At 35.3% G+C, this 16,667-nt stretch overlaps 1 protein-coding gene across 1 annotated transcript in view; it reads left to right on the top strand.

Moving 5' to 3' along the window:
- Nucleotides 1-16,667, top strand: part of VWA8 (von Willebrand factor A domain containing 8) — a 179,516-nt gene that overhangs the window by 137,676 nt on the left and 25,173 nt on the right. The window contains exons 36-37 of the mRNA XM_014250977.2: nucleotides 1,154-1,235; nucleotides 3,240-3,444. Of these exons, the coding sequence (XP_014106452.2) occupies nucleotides 1,154-1,235; nucleotides 3,240-3,444 (287 nt within the window). The remainder of the gene's footprint in view (nucleotides 1-1,153; nucleotides 1,236-3,239; nucleotides 3,445-16,667) is intronic.

Here is a 16,667-nt window from a genome sequence, read left to right as displayed (position 1 = left end):
TTCTTCGTTACTAGCAAAAGAGAGCATATTTTAAAACAGCAACAAAATCTAGGGGAAACCAAAAGTGGTCTTTGGCCCACAAACCTGCATTTTTCCAGAGCTTTTTCCCCTGTTTCTTATGTTCCCATTTTTATGAAGATGAGTAAAGTCAATACATGTGCTACTGTAGGCACATATACTATAGATATATAAATACATTGGATATGCATAAAGTGCTGCTGTTATTCTGTGTGCTACTTTGAGTATTAGATCTCTTTACGCTACTGATCTTACTGGTCTTTTCTGTGTGTGCTCTATGAAGGCATCAGCACTTCTACAGGTAAGGTCAGATGCCTTCATTTCAAGGAGGTGAAAGACACATTGATTCAGATGAAAATCTCAACTTGCTTTTATCTTGTGACAATGACATTTTGTATCCATACTGAGCAGTGTGATTCAGGCTGTGGTTTCTTTTCTGAAAAACTGTCTCAATTTTCTCCATGCAGATTAAAGTCAGCTCCTAACTGGAAGCCACTTCTGAGCCAGGCACCATGTACTCATAAATTGGCAAAAGCCAGCGTAGGCACACAAACACAGATTTATTTCTGAAGGAAGGACCATATATTAGCTGTATTAATTAAACTGTCCATAAACAGAATATTTAGTGCTTGATATTCTAGGGTCTATAAATTATTAAACCTTTGCATACTGAGAATCTGCCTTCAAAAGGAGTGGTTCAATTTCAGGGAAGAGTGTTTAGCTTAGTATTATTGAGAAGTCTTCAAGTGGAAATCATAAACACAATGTTTTGAAATGTTCCCCAATATGCTTTTAAAGTCAAATATACAACTGACATTATCTTCAGTGACAGATCAAAGCAGTGAGCTAGGTATTGCCATAAAGCTTGAATAGTGCTTTTGTGAGCAGAGCTATATTTGTGTGTAATTTTGACATTTGCCGTACAAATACATTGTTCTTTTGTAACTGACTGATTACTCACTATGGTAATAATAAAACAATTCCTTATTTGCAAGTTATATTCCTGTATTGAATATGAAAGCTTATCATTTTCTGACAGGTACTGTATAATAAAATGTTTAAATTTAATCTGCTAAATGTGAATGCAATAACCAGTTAATCATGCAGCTGGAAAATAACATTTGTTTGTTTTCAGATGTCACTCCTCCACCAGCTTCTGGATACTTGGAAGTAACAGATCTTAATTCAAAGAAAATCAAATACATTGCAATTCCTAGGTAACTGATTTTATTGATTAGAGCACGGTCATCTTAGAGGAAGAGCAAAGAGAATTTAGTGTCTATTATTGCTTCAGGATAAGCAAATATTTCCTTTGATATGGAAAGTAAGACTAATTCATACCTAGTGTAAAATTACGCAAACATCGCAGTATATTTTTGTCAACATTATTTATGTGTTTTACTAGGTAATGCTGATGAAAATATAGCAATTAATTAGTAAATATGAAAGGTAGCTTTATCTTCTGACTGTCATTCCCTTTGAACCTTCCCCCTCTTCCACCCACTTTATTCTCAACCCTCCTTCATTTGCAGTCTTTTCTTTTTCTTTTTCTCAGTCTTTAGGATCTGAGAAAGGCAAAATGATCCAGTGCTAGGTCTTAGGAAACTGGAAATCGAGTTCTGGTCCAACATAAAGTTCACTTTAAAAATAGCCTGAGCTTTTCTGTGGTTGTCCCTTTGGAAGGTATATATTCCCAAGTATCTTGCATGATACACAAGTATCTTGTACGATAAATTAAAATAGCCAGATTCTATGGCTTCTGTTTGGTTTTAACATCTGTCTCTCACAAATATAGAGAGTATTTGCAAATGTTTTATTGTATAAAACATTTTTACATGTTTTTTTTTAAATTAATCTTTATCTTTAATTGCATAAAGATATATTTCAGTCCCAAATTGTCATTTTCTACTATAATAATAATAATAAACATTTTTGTTTTAAATTGCACTCTCTCCACTTTGCATGTTTAAATAGTACCTGTATGAGACTCACACAGGAAGAATTTTTTTTTTTATACTATTTTATCAATGTTGATTTGGACAGTACTTATTCTCATTTAAATTCATCCTGGTTCATTAATAATCTGGGGGAAAATTTAATTAATAGACAATTATTTTTGCACTGTTCACCATTTATAATTGGTCCATTGGCCTACATTTTACACAGTCATTCAAAAATGAAAGACATTACCATAAAAATAGTAAGGAATTACTTTATTTTTCAGTAATTTATTTTTCAGATTTTATAGTAGATTGCAGAAATTATTAAAGCCGTATTTCAACATTAGGACCCTTAAGCTAGCAATAGGATTTAAACTGTGTATGGCAGATCTGAGCAGACGTCCAGATTCAGTAAGAACTGATGAGTAAAGTAAGTTTTCATCATATATGTATGAATAGTTCTCTGTTAAAATCTAACAGCCTTTCTTCCTTCTGGCAAAGTTAGCCTGGTCAAATGCTGAGATAACTCTTTCTGTTGAATTAATATGTGGTGGTTTCAGTCATAGGTAGAAGCATATGTGTTGCTCCTTATATTTTTTAAAAATTATTAATTTTGCCATTAGTGCAGGTTGTCAAGTCATTTATGCATGTAATTAATAGTACTGACAAATGCATAGATTCTTCCCTACATTGTCTAAATTTCCCTTCTTATTATGTACTTATTAGACCCTGTCTTTCAGCAGTAAATATTTGTCAGCAAGCTGACTCTTTAAAAAACTTCCACAATTCTCTGTACATAAAGCTTGTGACATTGTTAAATGAGTATTTAAATCTTAATATTTTACACTAGAGAAAGGTGTAACTCTAAGTTGATGGAAATGTAGTTTCCTCAGTGCTCAGATCATAGTCTCTCTATTTCTTTTTTAGTTTTATATTTTACTGTAGTATTTTTATGTTTTTTATACTCTTATTAGTTTTCTTCCTAAGGACGGACTACTTTTAGGTAGATCAGCTACAGCAGTGTATCTAAACTACAGCAGTGTTTTTGGCAACATATTGCCTTTCAGCCTAGGGTCTTTTATATTGCTTCTTATACATTCAGGTGTCTTTTGGTTATGTCCAGTTTCAGTAGGTGGAAAGATTCAGATAAAATCTGAAGGTCTGCAGGGCTTGGTTATAGTCTCTCATGAAATGAGGGTGTGATTTCATTTAATTGTTACCTTAACTGAAGAAATTTTAATTGCAGCTTCAAGAAAAATCACATTAATTCTTGTTTTTCAGGTCACAGTCTCTCTCTCCATATACATCTTGGCTCTCCAAGATCTCAGATGCTGATGCCTTGCTGGCACCGCTGGGCAAAGTAGGTTTGGTTACTGTGGACATGGGAGGAGGTGTGAGGCTTTGGGAGACTGGGCTGGAAAGCCTCCAGCAGTCACTGCAGGATTGGAGGAACATGATTGGCCAAGAAGATGGTCGTCCTGTGCAGGTAGGACTTCTCAAAGCTGAACTGGAAAACATAACAAAATGAGCTATGGAAGAGTTTTCAGCTGGGAAAGGAGTTGAGGGGAGAGCTGTGTTGAAAAACACTGTGAAATAGAAGTACACCTGTGAGAAAAATTTAATAGACTTCTTCCCTGAAAAAAAGAGGCACAGTAGCTTAATTTAAAAACATTTTGTAACCCTGTAATTATGGTGACTGACAAACTCTTTGTCTTACGCTGTTTGTATTTTTGCCAAATTCCAGTGCAATTAAATGCAAATAAATTCTTTATCTCCTACTGATTTTTAACTGTAACTTTCAGAATGTAGAATAATGAAATTAATTTTTAAGAAAATTATATCCTTTTCAAGAGTTCAAGTTCTTGGAAAAAAAAAATTTGGGTTTTACTTTGAAAAAGAAACTTGAAACCTAGGTGAAAAATGCCTTGAATTCACAGTAGAGCTTTTGGCTATTCTTGATAACTTTCCCAGCTGAGCAGAGTTGCAAGGATCTTCATACAGCCATGTTGTCATGTGGAATGTTTAGGTAGATGCTGAGAATACACAGCATATACATGTATGGTGTGTGTGCATGTATGTGTGTATATACGAGTGTTAATGTACTGGCCAATATGTGTGGTCACCAGTGCAACACAGAGGGAACATTCAGGACTGTTCAGTTGCATCTTTCATTAGAATGGGAAAACAGAATGAGTATTCTTAATTAGACCTCTCTCTGGTTTTGGTTGGGTTTTTTTGTGAATTAGATATATTAGGCCAAAGCATCTTTTACTTTTTTTCCCACTCTTAGCTCCCTTTCTGCAAGACATTCTGTGGTTACAGAAACTTGGGCAAGAACTGAGGTGTTCTTGTTACAGGACCTCAGCAAAAGCCATTCATAAAAGTCATGAGAAAATGAAACTGTTACCCAGTAGCACCTTTGTGCTCAATACTTGTGGCTTTGTCAGTGCCATGGTCATTGCCAGTGCAGTAGCACTAGCACCATCTTATGGTCAGGTATAGCCAGTTTACATCAGCTCGGAGTTTGACTAGTTTTAATAGTTATTTTTTTCCTTTCTCCTTTTTTCTTTTTTTAATAACTTGTTATTTTATTTAGCAATATTACTGTATTGTCAATAATAGCCAACAAATTATTAGACAATACTGGTTTGGAAAGTACACACCGTAAGAAAATTTAAGTCAATTAACTAGAAATCTCAAGTAGCCATTTTAAAGAAGGCTAAGAAGCTTTCCCACAGTCACAAAGCAGTTTTCAAAAGCTGCTGTAGGCTTTCTCTCCGTTGACAGTCAGCCTCACTAGTAGGCATACTGTAGGGTACAGTCTCCTTAGAATATCTTTCTTTTCTCCTCTGTCAAACCAGTGGTTTGTCAGAACTGAAATAACATGCTCTTCGATTTGTTCTAAAGGGCTGGAACAAAGCCTCCTATGTGATATTCTGAATTGCATGATTATCACTAACTTCTGTTTCCCTGCTTTACTTTTTTGCTTTGCTTTGAATAGAAAGATAACAAGACCTAAGAAGCTTTGTTTACACAGGCATTGCAGAGCAATAAGAAATAAATTAGATCCTTAATTTTATGTAATCTCAAATAAGATAATAGATATGTAGCTGCTGTGTAAACTCTGCTGATTGGATATGATGGCCTTCACCTTTCCTACTTAATTTCTCAGTAGGCCTAGACATAAAAGCAGTACTTTATTAAGGCATTCTTTTCTGGAAATGAAAGGATCCTATTACCTTAAAAATATGTTCATGTAGCTTCCTTGTGTAATTGAGCATAGAAAGAACATGTCTCCTGATCCAGGGGCAATTACTTTGCTAAGAATGCTGCAGCTAAGTATTTCCTGATACCTGTTTTTGCAAAATTGGACATGTTTTGCAGCCATGTATTGATCTGATCTTTCAAGTGTATAAAAATTACCTCCTTTTGTGTAATGTTTTGTGCGCATGCTCATGTTAAGTAATTTGGAGTCTAATGAGGTTTCTCTAGTTCTTCGACTAAACCCTTAATTTCCAATCATCTTGTAGCAGAAACTCACTTTAAGAGAATTCAGTGTTACACCCACCCATCTCCAATTACCCCTTCCCTTAAAACTGCCATTGCTGCATCCCACAAAACTGCCACAGCCTTAGCAAAGCTTATTATCCCTTTGTGTGATGTTCTTAGACCATGACCTGTGTTTATATGGTTGGGAACCACTGACCTGCAGAAGCACACACAATCTCTTTGAATTTTCCTGACCCTTTAGAGAAAAAAGCATTAAAGGTCGTTCAATACAAATATAGTTTCAAAGAACTGGAATCAAATCTTCCACCAGGCTTTGGGTGGAACTATTGGTACTATCTTTCTGGGCTGCATTTTTGCTTTCACAAACATGTTAGCTCTGAGAAGGAGGCTGGATATACATAAGCAATGAAACAGAGGAAAACAAACAGCTGTTCCACTTGTAATCAGTAATTAGGCTCCCTTGATAAAATTTGTGGCAATCTTCAAAACAGTCAACATTTGTTTTGTATTGTTGATGTACTCAGCAGAGTAGAAACTGCTGAAGTCTTGAGGCTTCACTAAATTAGTTTATCAAAATATAGTATGTGTTTACAAAAGCTGGCATTTATACAGTCAGGTCAGGATTTTTTGTCATTTATTGAAGTTTTAAACTCAAAATAATACTACAGTATTCTGAAATTATTAAATTGGAGTGTCCAAAATATAAAATCTTGACAAAATACTGTATTTCCTAAAGCTGTGAACTCTACTCCAAAAACTATTTACTTTTTTCACTGTTTGTTGTCTCTGACAAAAATGTCACTTCATTATCAAATACCTGAAGAGAATTTGAAAAACAATTTCTTTTTAAATCTTGCCCTAAAAGTTTCATGGCAATAGGAAGACACTGATAAGCTTGTGTTACTTTTTTCATCCAAGGGTTATTGATGGAAATTAAATAGAACACTGATTACATTCTGATATAGTTCAGATATTGTCTTTAAGTAAGCATTATTTAGTGGTATGTCTCATTTAGATAAAGTACGATGCTTTGATAAAAATAATTAAAAGATGCATCATTTAGAGGTATTTCAATAGATGTTAAGGCATTTATCTGTGATTATTAGCAAAAACATTTAGTTCTGTATTCACTTAATGTTTTCGTGCTGTAAACTGTTGTCCAAAATGTTTCATGTTATGTACTCGGAATTGTTTTCAGAAGTCCCAGGACATATCCAGACCTGTAGAGTGCATAAAAATGTACTTAGTCAAAGATTGCAAAAGCTTTGTCATCTAGTTTATGCTAATATATATCTGAACTCTAAATCAAATTCACAACATTTTTTGAAATCCAGGTGTAATTTTGGTCTAGGTAATATCATCATGCAAAGTGACATGCTGAAGCTGAAGATACTCTTGTTTCAGTACCAAGATCTTCTAAATAAGTGATCTAATTGATTAAAAAATGATAATTCTTGTAATCTAAGACTTTTTAGGGGTTTATTTGGGTGAGGGATTTTTTTGTGTCTGTTGTTTAATATGTTTGTGGAACCAGCAATAGTTGTATCATTTCCTACATGCATGAAGTGCGTTTTTGAATTTGCAGTAGTGCCTTCTGTTTGTGGCTATGTATAAAGGCCTAATGAGTCAAGTAGTTATGATTGCAACTATTTTGATTTCCTATGGACTGTTCTCTCTCATTTTCAGTATAGGAAGCCTTCCTCATAAACATTCGGGTACTTAGTTAGAAATTAATTCATATTTACATCTAAGTGAATAGTCAGCAAGAAAAAAAAAAGAGACTTCATTTCATTTTCCTGTCATTCTACTGTCCTAAAACAAGGTCACAATTTCCTGGTACATCCCAGATCTTAAAGGTCAAGGCCTGCTTGTTCTACAGTACTCTTCTTCTTCAAGGATGGATATTGCTTATTTCTCTTTGGCCTCTGACAGAGCCCCACTGTAACATAAGTGTTCTGTGTAATGTGTGTTTTTCCTCAGAAACTTAAAAAGCTGAAACGTTTGACTCAGGTCATGTCTTCTATAACCCTAGGAAACACAGTTGAGTTTCTTAGATGATTCAGGTTCAGCCAATATGGTGTCAAGATCATATAGTGTAGGACTGAGCAGAGCAAAGATACAGTACATGTGAATTGAGTGGGCACCAGCTGTTTAAAAATAGATAAAGTACATTTAGCCATGAGCAAGTGCATGTGCTGTGTAGAACCTGAATAATACAACATCTACATCATGCCAGCTCTCTAGTCTGAAGACTGATGGACAACACTCAGCTTAAAAAATTACATACTTCTTTGTAGGTGTGTCAATCCAAAGGAAGTGTGTGAGAGAGACACTGACACCTTAGTATGAAACCAGGCCCTTCCAAAGAAAAGGATCAGCCTGGAAATATTTTCTTACATTTTTTCCTCACTTTGCTTTTGTGACTTCACCTGACATAAAGGTTGAACTGGAGTCAAAGTTGAGTACATTCCTGAGGTATTCATAATGCAAAAAATCTCACATTTACTGTTAAAGTTAAAAGAAGCCAATCACATTAAATTAGGTGAGGGTGTACAAATGCAGCTGAGTGTGTGTATGTTATGTATTGACACACAGGTACATGTATATATATGCGCGCGCGCACACACACACACACACACACACACACACACACGTGCTCATTTTTTTTCCCAGTTGTCCTACCTCAACACTGGTTCTCTTGAATTAGAATTACCTGAAGAGATCATCATGACTTGACTTGTAGTCAGTCCCACAGGGACTATATTTCATAATGAGCAAGAATTGAAAGTCAATTTGGATAATGATCATCTTATTCCCTTCCTTGAATAGTCTCATTTATCCCATTTGTATTCCATGCAGTTAATCATGTAGAACTCTACATTAAGTATTCACCCCTTAAGTGAATTTATATTTTTCTATTTTATTGAATGCATCCTTTTTTTCTCTTGTTTTTTTCTGAAGCTGTACTGTAAAGTTCAGGTTAATGCAAGTCCACCTGATGATATTTATTTTTTTAGGTTGGATGTTTATCTAAAGAATAATTAGTTCAGGATTTTCAGTGATTACAACTTGTTTATGTTTACTGCCCAGAATCTACTTTAATCTATACAGATAGTTTGGGGGTTTTCTCCCTTTTTAAAAAGTGACATTGTACTTTATAACGTAACAAAAATCCAGCCTTTTCCGGATGTTAAGACTGAACTGGGAAAAGCTGCAGTTCTTTAATCGAGACAAAAGCATGACCTTTAGCAAGAGTGGCCGGTTCTTCTCCCCACCACCCTCCCACTTGCTATTTTCTACTTTGCACCAAGCAGTCTTTGTGACCACACGAGGGCATCAGTGGGCTAGTAACAGTCATTTCCTTCAGCTTTTCAGTACTTTCAGTGCAAACCCCAAGAATTACGAGAAATACATCCAGTGGAGTGTTACTGTAAGTTTGAAATAACCATATGATGGCATTCAGCAGACCTGCACAGTATCCTGAAAATCTTGAAATACTACAGATTGCAGAGTTATCTAGTCAGTAGGTGGATTCCAAGGTATAGTTTGATAGCATTTCCAGTTCTGAGATCCATGAGCCCCAAATCCGCAGTTTAGGTCTGTGACCTCTTCCTGGACCATATTATTTATTCAGCTGAGGACTAGCAGCTGTGTACCAGCCCTTGAATGAAGGCGTCTGAGTATGGGGAAGCATGAGACTGGAAAGCTGTGAACTCACAAAGCTAAATAAATGCATATCTCTACAAGTATTGATGGGATAAAGCAACTCAGATAAAGATCATTGGTTCTCTGTCAGACACCTTTTCTATAAATTTTCTCAGCTTGGATGAGGCCCTTATACAGAAGCACTGTACAAACATGTCTAAAATGCATTATCTTTCCTAAGGAGATCTTCCAGTCTAATTAGAGCAGACGGATAAAAAGCAGGAGGGAAATAACCTTAACTTTCTGTTAGAGCAGACTGATCCAGCACAAAAGTCCCTTTTCTTCCTTTAACCTTTCTGTGGAAGCCCAGAGTTCTCAGGGAGAAAATATTATTACCTCAACACACTTTTTTGAAGATCTCAAAAAGTCTGCAGCAGTGCACATTGCTGATATAAAGGTTGCAGCTCCTAACAGCAGTGAAATCCTGCTGTCCCAGGAAGACAAATGTATACTAATAATTATGCCTTTAAGAAAGTGATTCCCTGATTAGTGAAAGGACAAACATAGGGAAAATTAAAATAATCTGATATGTTTCAGTAATGCAAATTCTAAGAGGCTTTCCTTTAGAAAATAAAACAGTGTAGTAGATATTAAAAAACTTCTGCCTCTGCTTCTTAAGGGTAGTGTTGACAAGGTCCTAGGTATACAGAAAATCAGGCTTTTCTCCTTCCGCATACAATTTTTTTCAACTTTCTTTTTACCCTATGGTTTTCAGTCTGGACTATTCCAAACTGAAATATTGTGTTCACTTATCCAATCTTTCTAGCTGTTGATTATTCACAGTACTCCAGAAGAAACCAAATTCAGTGATTTCTGAGTTCATTGATCTAGGAGGTATGTAGTAGTCATGACTAAGCTAGATATTATCTGTCTCCTCTGATAATATTTCATAGTGGGTTAGAATACTAAAAAGATGATGACCTAACATCTTAGAGTTGAACAGAATTGACTAGGGAATTTTTATTAAAGACAGAGGAAAAATGGACTTTACATAGGTGCTTAATAACAGAAGATCCATTAGATGGTATAAATGTAATATATTCTCTTATTACTATATTTAGTTTTCCAGCTTTTAAGCCACACAGTGAATATTTGTGGGCAAAATATTCTAATGCATCTGCTGTGCAGAGTTTTTGAGTTGGTTCTTCAAGTGACAGCATTTATTTCAAAAAAAAGCCCACAGCAGCATTTTGTACTGTGTGTTGGTTTTTTAGTTGGTGTATATAAATTTCATTTGTAAACCAGATACAGCTTTTTATAAGTTTCACTCCAAATCTCCACCTCTTCCACATCCAGATTCACTTTTCTAAAATGCTGTCAGTTATGATGCTTTCAACAATTCTGGTATTCTGGTATAAAATTCATGCCTGCATGAATTTTAAATGCTACTTTTAGAATTAAATGTTCACAGGAGTCAGATGATGCATGAAGCTTCATTAGCTCAGTTTGAACTCTTGCAAAGTTTTACAGACAAGATAGAAAGTCAAAATGAAGTCAAATGAAAGAAAATATATTTAAAGTTTTGTACTGCAGTGCGATAAACGTTTTTTTCATTTCAGGATACAGTTGAAGAAACAGAATGCATATCACACATTTTTATTGTCTTGTCTAAGACTGAATATCTTTTCTGTGGAAAAATTACTAGTGGACTCAGTTTTATGCCGTTGTTGTGAACAGAAATTATGCTATTAATTTTTAGTATGTAGGAAGAAGCTGCACATTCTATGGTACAAGTGAACAAAATAGAAGCCATTAGAGGGGGTTTTGCCTGTTTATGCCTTTCTCTCACTAGTTGGTGTAAGATTATCACACCAATTATTATTAGATTATAAAAATTTTTCTTTCTCTCTTTAGTAGAATCAGTTTCACGGTAGAGTTTAAAGCCACAATGGAACAGGCAGGTTAGCCTGTGATCTCCCTGATGTGGAGCTTCTTTGCTTTTTGAGAATTTAATGCATATATTCATGCTGCTGATAAAGAATGTGTCAGAGGAAGGTATGTTCTTGTGACCTGTTAAATGCAGCCTAGGATAATATTGAGGGTTTAAGGTTGGAGTAGCTCAGGAATAAAAGAAAAGCAATTATTTTGTTTCATGGAAACATCAATCTTTTGCACATCTGCAGAAGTACATTCTGCATTCCATGGAATACATTTCCTAATCCTTTGTGCCACTGTGGGATGGATTACTTAATGCATTTTTCACATGGAATACAGTTGTGTTTCATTAAATCTTTTTTCATAATAATGTATGAGACTGAAAGCATGTTTTGTATTGATTTTGATAAAGAAATTACCATCTCCCAAATCACCCATAAGGCAAAAATCTACAAAGTTTTCCCTTCTCCTGCAGTATTCTTCTGATACATGCTCAATCTTTGTCTACAGCACATGATAAAGTGAGCTAAAATACTTTAACTTTGTAGTCTTTCTAGTAGTTTTATATTCATATAACTAATATTTTACAGCAATAATTTAGTGCCTCCTATGGAAAGTAACCCATATTCTTCACTGACTGGAAACTGTCCTGTTTAATATGTTTTATGTTAATGAAAAAGCAAAATATCAGATTAGCTCTTTCCTTCCACATCTCAGACATGTTTTGATAAGAGTGGATATATTCTCATTTGGATCTTGAAAGAGTTGTTTCCTTTATGATAAAAAAAATGTAAATGAAGAATGGGATCTTGCCAGCCTACATCTGCCTACTTTCCAGGACTGTCTAATCTTGCAACTAATTAAGCTAATGCACGCTTTCTTAATTTACATTGAACTAAGCACCTGAATTGTATGAATTTTATTCTACCTCAAATCTTAGTGCAGACATTCTTTTCCCTATTCTCTTCTGATCAACAGTAAAAAACAACTAGTAATGCAGTATTATCACTAATAGTAGAATATGTGCTTGTGAAAACAATATTTGGGTACCCTAAAATTTTCTTTTTAAAGATTTTCCTCCATAAATATTCTTTACAGCTGTAATACTGCAGCTGTGTTCCTGTTTCCTTGTATAATTTTATGCATTTATTCAGTTGTGACACATGAAATCATGCTGGTTGCATCTTTAGTATTTGTGTCCTATGTGGAATGATCCACTGAGTGCTGAAAAGAGCTTAGTAGAGAGGTTGATTCCTTGTCACCACATGCAACAAGGAGGAATTCCATTTATTTCTATTATGAAGATGGAAAAGCCTGTAAGGAATGCCCAGCTCTGCTTAAACATTCCCAAAAGGATAAGAAATACTTGATTTGGGGAGGTTTGAAGAATGGAAATATAGACTATTTTTAAAGTAAAAATTTAATCCCTTTACACCTGCAGGATGTTAGCCTGGAATCAAAGTGGGTTTTTCTGTTTTTTCCACCTTTCTGTACTACCTGGAGTATTAAAATAAGCATTGTGTTTTATGTGAGAGAATTAGATAAGAGTTCACTCTGTCAGGGCCAGAGGTAATTAAAACTAAGAGGTGAAAGGTCTGCTCCCCTGTACATGAGGCAGCTCACTCCCATTGGAAACCAGAGTTTCTTTGCCATTCCTGAGGCAGAAACTTGCTTTTGTTGCTGTGAGCCCCACAAAGGAGCTTTCTGGCAAGCAATCCTGAATGGGAGGCACTGACAACTCCTGTGCCCTTCAGGAATTTTAATGAAGTTAACCCTGTCAGGATACAAAAGTAAACTGCTTTATTTAAAGACCATCCACTCTCTGGCCAATTTGCAGTGTTGCAGTGTCAGTTACAGGGCAGGATGGCAGGAATATCTACAACCAAAAAAATTATCTGCATCCCAGTCAGCATTAAGGAAAAAGCCCTTCACATTTTACTGGAAGCTGTCACTTGTTGATTACTTTTCTACTCAAAGCTAGAAATATGTTCAAGCTTGTCTGACATCTGCTTACAAATTCTAAAAAGAATTCCTAACCTGAAACCATGAGTTCTCTTTCTGCCAGCAGCTAAATCTGAGTACATGTTCTGACCCTTGTTTTAGAGAGTCAGCTTTTTACACAACTAGAGGTTTGGACACTGAAAGCTATTGGCTCAATCTCTTGCATAAAGCTGCCAGGAATAAAAATTTCAAGTGGGACAAGACAGAAGATGAAATTCCCTCTCTTTCCCTGTTTCCACAATAAATACAACTTGAGGAATTTTAGTCTTTAGTTAGTTGTAACAGACTTGAAGAATGAAGATCTGATGTATGACTTAAAATACTTGGTTGTTAATACTCTGAAACATGAATGACTGGATAATAGATCTACCGAAATATTAATTTCAGCTGACTTTGCTAAGTGTCTTTTACTTATTATACTGGATACTATTATAAACATGTTTATAATAGGGCTGTTATACATTCAATGCAGATGTACTTGCTAATATACAGAAGTGCACAGTTGTCCTGCTTGTGACTTACTTAAATGGTGAATCTTCTTTTTAAAGATTTTTTTTTCTTCTCAGTTTTGCTGCAGTGTAGGATTAAGATTACTGGATGCTAAAATGTCACTAAGGTCACCTGCACGAAATCAGATGAAGCTAAATTTGATAATGCTTTTGGTCAGTTTTATTCAGAGAGCCAGAGAGATTTTTTTGCAATGCATTAGAAGAAAACTAATTCTGAAATCAAAAGGGAAGTACTGTATTGTGAAAATAACTCATATGTTAGAATGAAATATGGATATGTGTGGAACATCGATAATTTTAATAATAGAGTACAGCTTCTGTCTTCATAATTCCCACGCTTTTATTGTAGGTTATTTTCTAATGGGTTCATGCAAGCTCTTTTCTTCCCATAGCTGTGACAGTGTCTTGTGGGGGCAATTCACAGTGTATCTGGGTCAGCTGTGTGATCCTCAACAAATACAGCCTCTGTCTCTTACTGAGGGATTACAGAAGTGTCAAAAGTATGCCAGTGCTTCTTACTCTCCAGGGGTTAATGTTATTAAATTAGATGAATTCACATCAGAATTCAATAAAATTCAGTCCCACATTCACTTAACTGGCATGAATGTGATTCTACATCCACTTCTAAAATAGTTAAAATTTGTTTAATACACAATATACCATAGTTTGTCTGACCAGCTGAAGTCTAGACAAAACTACCAACCTTTGACTCATCTTCACAGTGGCCACTATTACAGATTGGTGTGTTTAATGTCTGTTTGGCATAAATGTGGCACAGATGTGAAACACTTGATTTCTCTGTGTTCTTGAGAGCAGTAAATCATGTAATGGACTTTTTTGAGCCTTTTTATCTTCTTCGTGAAGGATAATAAGATCACTTAGTTTCCAAACTGAATGAGCTTGTATCAGTTTTCCCTATGCAGTTCACTCATAGAATCCCAGTGTTGTCAGGAAAAAAAAAAAAAAAAAGTGTAGCCATGTAAAAAACATTTTGGCACACATTCATATTTTTCGGAAGGAACTGATCTAGAGCAATTTCATATACCATGTGTCTCACTGAAAGTAACATCAGTGTTGAGTTCTATTCCTGCCTGGCTGTCCTTACTGTCAGGAGTTAATGGATGTATAAGAGGCAGAACCAGAAAATTATGTCAAAGCATTAACAGGTCGTGGTATTTGTTGTTGCTTCTTAATTTCCCTTTTCTTAAGCACTCCTTTCATGCCATTGCCTAAGAAAAGTACATTCCTTTGACATCTTTCTGACCTGAACTGTTCATATTCTTCTTATGCAAAATTTTTGTTTGTTTCATTGAATTTGGAAGACCTACAGAGCCTGCATCACAAAGTCTTTATGAATGTACCCATTTCCTATTGCTATAAGTGCCTGAGAATATAGAAAGAAAATGAAAGAACAAAAATATTTGAAACTGGAGACTAAGATCATTGATGATTACTGAAAATTAGGACTCTAAAGAGTACAAAATAAGAATCATCTATTCCAGGAGAGGATGGCAGTTGTGCTTCTTGTGTGGTGAAGACTTTGAAGAAAAACCTGCTCAACCAGGGAATGGGGGAGTGCTTTCACACTGTGATTGTGAATCACCAGTATGTGTAAACAAGGTTAGACAATGACAATTACGATTACAATTGAAACGTGTGCCTTGAATGTTTTGGAAATAGTGGTTATTTTGGAAATCAAATGGAACTTTCAGAGGGAAAAATTCAGTTTTCCAGCTATTCTGCTCTGACCTGTCCCTCATAGCTGGAGCTGCAAGACTGAAATTGTGTATTGTTTCACAAAGCCATGATATGCACACCAGGCAGTATGGAATCTGCACAATGATGCAGTAATGAATAGAGCCTTTCAGTGCATGTATGGCTAGGAGGAGCACAGATTTCTATCAAGAAGCGGTGGTTAATCAAAACTTGTTGAAAGAAACAAGGTTCATAGAAGTCTGCAATTAGATTCAAATGGAAAATATTCAGGAGGGGACAGGTCAACTTTTAAGCAAGGAAATTTATATATTTGAAAAATACCCATCACAACAGTAATACAAAAGTCATTGTAGAAATTACTGTCAGACAAGCTTGGCAAAGCTAGTGTGGATTTTAGGTTTGCTCAAGTCCTTTCTCTGCTTTTAGTACTTGTTTTTCTTGTCTTCCTTCTCACTCCAGACAAACTAAATATTTCCTGCTGAGCGTTCTTCAGTTTCTCAGGTTCCTAATCCATCCAGTTTTGGATTCTGCTACTTAAATCTACCTTTCCAATAGTTTCTAATGTCAAGAATTCCTCCAGTCCTCACAGGGGTGACTTACCCATGGCTCTTCCATCTCTTTATAATTTATCATACTGAAGAATGTATCGTTGTCCAAAAGTTTATCTCTTCAGTTTTTTCCTCATCCTCCCTCTGATTTCATGTCAAGGCTCTTTGATTTACTGTTTATTTATTTGTAAATATATCTTCAATTCTGATATAGGTATTTGGTAGTCTAACTTCTAGTTTATAGAGGTACTTTCAGAGTAGAGACGATTTGTTGGCTGGAAAATTACCTTGAAACTTGTAAAATTACCTTCCATAGATATGGGAATGGGAAGGAGAAAAGTCTGACAAGTCACTAAGGGAATTATCTAAAGCTCAAAGGAAAACCAGAAAAGTACATCCAGAAGATTCTCTTCAGAGGATTCTATGGTGTGCTAATATAATGCAGTTTCTAAGTATATGGTAAATCTGAAAAATATTTGCCCCAGCAAGCCAGTGCTAATAAAAATTGCTTGTTGAAGTATTCAGAGTTAGCAAAATTCTACTACCTTTTGTCTGCATAGGTGATACTTAAAAGAAAAATAAATGAAACTGCTGCAATTCACTGGCATGACATTTACATCTGCTGGTGGTGTTCCATTCCAGTATTATTGAATTTTCAATTATTTTATCCATTCAGCCATTAACTATACATAAAAAGAAAATTAATGAAGAATTCTTAAGCTATGATGGATTGTAACCCTTGTTTCTTTTTCTTTCTCAACCAATTTTTTTCAAAGTTTTAACAGAAATTAAATGTTGGATGTTTGGTGTCCTTGTAAGAAGAGAAAGCAAAAAAATCATTATGA

This window comes from Pseudopodoces humilis, chromosome 2 (assembly GCF_049639895.1).
Source record: "Pseudopodoces humilis isolate 2021_Gansu_Grassland_sample_001 chromosome 2, ASM4963989v1, whole genome shotgun sequence".
Taxonomy (NCBI): domain Eukaryota; kingdom Metazoa; phylum Chordata; class Aves; order Passeriformes; family Paridae; genus Pseudopodoces; species Pseudopodoces humilis.
Note: the sequence above shows the minus strand (reverse complement) of the source record. Positions and strands in the feature narration are given on the sequence as shown.